Source organism: Bidens hawaiensis, unplaced genomic scaffold (genome assembly GCF_021521415.1).
Source record: "Bidens hawaiensis isolate Kalapana, Puna unplaced genomic scaffold, B.hawaiensis_p1.1 tig00003356_1, whole genome shotgun sequence".
Lineage (NCBI taxonomy): Eukaryota > Viridiplantae > Streptophyta > Magnoliopsida > Asterales > Asteraceae > Bidens > Bidens hawaiensis.
The window spans coordinates 1,026,418-1,030,568 of record NW_027491185.1 but is presented as its reverse complement, the minus strand read 5'-3'; the positions used below and the strand labels follow the sequence as shown (position 1 = coordinate 1,030,568).

Here is a 4,151-nt window from a genome sequence, read left to right as displayed (position 1 = left end):
GATTTTGTGATAAATAAGGTAGTGAGCTTAAAAGGATTAAGTAGCATCCTATGTTTTATCTAATGAAAAATAACATGATAAATTAATAAAAATAAATAAATCAAATTCACTTTTTTCCTTTTCCATAGAGTTGGCTATTCGTGTCTTAACGGATTTAGCATGTTAAAAACAACGCGCTTAACACAAGTATCAAACATGGATGCAACTCGTTTAACTAATTTATATGTCACAACTATAATATAGTTTAAGGTTTCATGTATCAATAAGGAAATATGAAGAAGCCTAACATACTAATTTCAATTATTTTAAAAAAATAATAACATAATCGTATTTTTATATTAACAATTATTATTATGTCTTAAACAAGTACCTAATTACGAACTTTACTTTTTCATTTTACACCAATTATTTTATAATAATACCAAAAAAGTAATATGTAACCACTTTCCATTTCTCACCCAATATATATCGTCTTACACACCCTCACATCTCTCATCACAACCAAAAGTCAGCGACTTGTTTTGTCTTCATCTTCCTCTCTACATGGATTCCGATTGGGACCTTCATGCGGTGGTCAGAGGCTGTTGCTCCGCCGTATCCTCCTCCTACTCAGCCACCACCACCACCACTCCACCACTTGAAACATATAGTCAACAAAAGTCAACTCTTTATGAACAAGATTACATGAGTTTCTTCCTAGATCTATGTCAACCAACAAGTGACAACAGTATAGAAAAGTTTTTGAATAATCATTATCACCCCTTGCACTTTGCAAATCTACATAAACCACCTTCATCTCCACAAAGTATCCCAGTTTCACCCCTCTCTGTCCCTGGAGGACTTCAAGATCCACCATACCACCACCACCACCAACTTCAACAACACCATCATGAGAAACATGTTATGGGAAAGCAACAATCTTTTGGCATCACTAGATGTACAACTACTCATGCACAGAGTACAACAAAGTTCAAGAAAAGGTAAAAAGATTGCATTTTTCTTTAATTTCTTATGGATCCAATTGTGGGTTTTGTTTAACTTTTAAGTTTATGAAATACCCTTGAAGGAAATTGATTTTTTTTAAGTGAAAATGTAATTTTTTTTTCTTTTTAGAGGTTATTTGAATGAAAATATAAATTTTGGGACATACCCAAATGCAGTAAATTTGAAATATTTTTATTTGCGTATTTTTACCCAAAGTGATTAAATTTTAATTATATTTGTTACAGGAAAAATATGATTAAAAAGGTTTGTCAAGTGCCAGCTGAAGGACCATCTTCTGATTTGTGGTCTTGGAGAAAATATGGTCAAAAACCCATCAAAGGCTCTCCATACCCAAGGTAATTTATTTGCTTGCTCATTTCTATTTTTATGTTTAAATACCTTTTTCTTGATTCATTTAATTTCTTAAACCATTAACTCAAGAAAAATAAGTGATTAATATTTTTAATAATTGTTTCTTATTTTTAACTTGATAATTACTTTAAATAAAAAACTTAAAAACATATTTATGGTTTGTTATATATTTTAATTTATTTGTGTCACATATGGGATTTGATCCCTCATTGTATTAAAAATTAAATTCTTATCCAATACATTGAGATAGCATTAGACGAAATACCCTATGGTTAAATTGATTTACTTGATTAACATTGTGTGTGTTTTTTTAAATAACAGGGGATATTATAAATGTAGCACATCAAAAGGTTGTTTGGCCCGAAAACAAGTGGAGCGAAATAGATCCGACCCGGGTATGTTAATTATCACGTACAACGGCGAACACAACCACGCTATGCCAACTCAACGGAACACTTTAGCCGGCAACTCCCGAAGCAAAACAATTACCTCTAGTGACGATGCCAATGGAAAAAATTCTCCGACAAAGGAAAAGTTGGAAGAAAATGACACGGGTGTTGTTATTGATGAAGATATTCTAGATGGGTTGGATGACCTTGTCGGTCCGACCACCGAAGACATTTTATTCGATCACCATATTACTTGCGCGCATTGACATATGACAAATATCTTGTTTCTTGAGATTTGAACCCAGAACCTTTAGACGATTAAAAGGCTTATCTCTATGTCACAAACTTCTTGAGTATAGGCATTGTCATTAAAATATTTTAGATTTTTTTAATTAGTAGTTGCTGACGTCATCATGATTATATTATACGTGTTTATTCCACGCTGACTTTTGTTACGTAGATTTACCAGAGCAAAAGTTTATAAATCCAGAGTTAATATGCTTTAGTGAATTGTACGCTATTCTTTTGGCTTTGTAATTACTTTGGGTTTAATATAATCTAGCATTGGAATGAGGGTATATCTTTTTTTCACTTTTTGTTGTTTCTGCCGTTGGGTTTACTTTTGATACGTTTTATGAGCCGTTGGTAAAGTGAAAGAGGCTTTTGTCAAAGATAATGTTTGTTGTTTTAGCATGTGCAGTGAGTGTTGTACGTTGTGCATATTTGGTGTATGTATGTTGGGAAGTGTGTGTTTTTGGCTCATAGGGCATGTAAAGTTTTTGTAGCTCATAAGATTTAGGATTCTTTGTTTATTTTGATTCTTTCTTTTGCAACATAATCTACTTTTTGTTTTCTATTTAATAGTTATTTAATCGACATCTAATGTCAATTATAATACTTGAATCCTTAGACTTTCAATAAAAAAACATCTTAAAACATATCAAGATACCATTTAATCAAATGTCATTTATCATATTTTGATAACACTAACATATTGATGATAATATCCCTTCCCCATTTATGTAAATATGACGTGGAAAGGTGAATAGAAACTGTGTGGGAACGACGTGATTTTAACATGATAGTCTTCACACCAACTTTTTGGACCACCACAACCCATGGTGTTACACGCCTTTACCTGTGTAATACTTAGTTTGCGATTCTGTTAGTGTCAAATTTAGTTCGCTGTTATGTTAGTTGTACAGTTTATTTAGAACCACGACACTTGCATTAGGAAAATGACTAGTAAGACATTTGACAAATTACAAGATACAAAGTGTTGGGAAAACAATGGTTTAAGCTTTAATCAACCTTAATGTTTCGATAATAACTTAATTAAGACAATGCGACATAAAATAATATTACTTCATCATTGATGTTATATATCACACAAATACACAAATGGAGCCAGGCGAACCCCCGAGAAAGAATTATACGGTGGGGGTCCGTTAACACCTGATAGATCATTATTAGTCATAATTAAGCAACACATAACTTAATTAACACTATGCACACTCAAGATCAAAGATTACAGATTTTATCAATTAAGTCTACAAACGTTAAATCAAGATCTCTACACCAACATGAAGGTGAAGAAATCACAAAACTAAATAAATGAAAATAAATTAACAGCTTAGTCAAGTTAAACTGTTAGTTTATATAACTTTAGGATAAGTTTATAAAAATATATTTAAACACAATTGTTTTTAAATATATAATATTTGAATATCAAATATTATATGAAAGTCTTGTTCCACTGTGGGCGTGTCTTCCATTAAAACCATACATTAAACAACCGACCTCACCAAAAACTCTTAGAAGGCAAGGGTTGAAGCATTGGATAAAATTCATAAAGGATGTTTAACTAAATTGGTGAATACTTGGTTTATATTGTATGAAGAAGTGAGAAGCGAAATGGATATCTTCTCACATGTGTTGGTCAACCCAAAGAAGCCAAAATTGAAGACAATGACTGCACATTACGTTTATATTGACAAACCCAGTGTGAAGTGGACTGGGTGCCCATAGTTGCTTGGAGCGATCATGGGATCGACCGTCGGACATCCAGTCCTTGTCTAAGCATCTCACATGATTGAATATAAATAACAAACTTAAGCAAACTAAATCTTCACCCATTTGCTCTACAACATTAACATACACACTTCAAAGCTAACATCTTTCGTTGTTAACGTCAAATAAAGCTTCAATTATTAAGAGAAGTGATCAAAGTGTAAAGCAAAAAAAAAAAAAAAAAAAGTTTTCCAAAGCTACCAACCTACTATCTTACTTGTATATTGAGGGGTCAACTAGAGGTTATTCTAGAGTTTTGACAAGTGAGGATTCATCATTTTGTTGATGATTTGAGAGGAACAAACTATCTTGACATATTGTTGTTTTGTATCGAGT

The 4,151-nt window shown here is 32.2% G+C and overlaps 1 protein-coding gene across 1 annotated transcript; it reads left to right on the top strand.

Annotated features, from left to right (window-relative positions):
* Nucleotides 1-430: 430 nt before the first annotated feature.
* On the top strand, nucleotides 431-2,044 carry LOC143623202 (WRKY transcription factor 22-like). Its single transcript, XM_077094161.1, has 3 exons — nucleotides 431-980; nucleotides 1,230-1,340; nucleotides 1,678-2,044. Exons 1-3 carry the CDS (start codon nucleotides 544-546, stop codon nucleotides 2,009-2,011), a joined length of 882 nt encoding a protein of 293 aa, XP_076950276.1. The 5' UTR covers nucleotides 431-543; the 3' UTR covers nucleotides 2,012-2,044.
* Nucleotides 2,045-4,151: the final 2,107 nt, after the last annotated feature.

What these genes read in the sequence shown, in the direction of transcription:
- LOC143623202 (XM_077094161.1), top strand. Translation starts at nt 544, where the DNA reads ATGGATTCCGATTGGGACCTTCATGCGGTGGTCAGAGGCTGTTGCTCC. An exon ending in ACAACAAAGTTCAAGAAAAG is followed by an intron (nt 981 to 1,229) that starts GTAAAAAGATTG and finishes TATTTGTTACAG; the next exon opens with GAAAAATATGATTAAAAAGG. An exon ending in AAAGGCTCTCCATACCCAAG is followed by an intron (nt 1,341 to 1,677) that starts GTAATTTATTTG and finishes TTTAAATAACAG; the next exon opens with GGGATATTATAAATGTAGCA.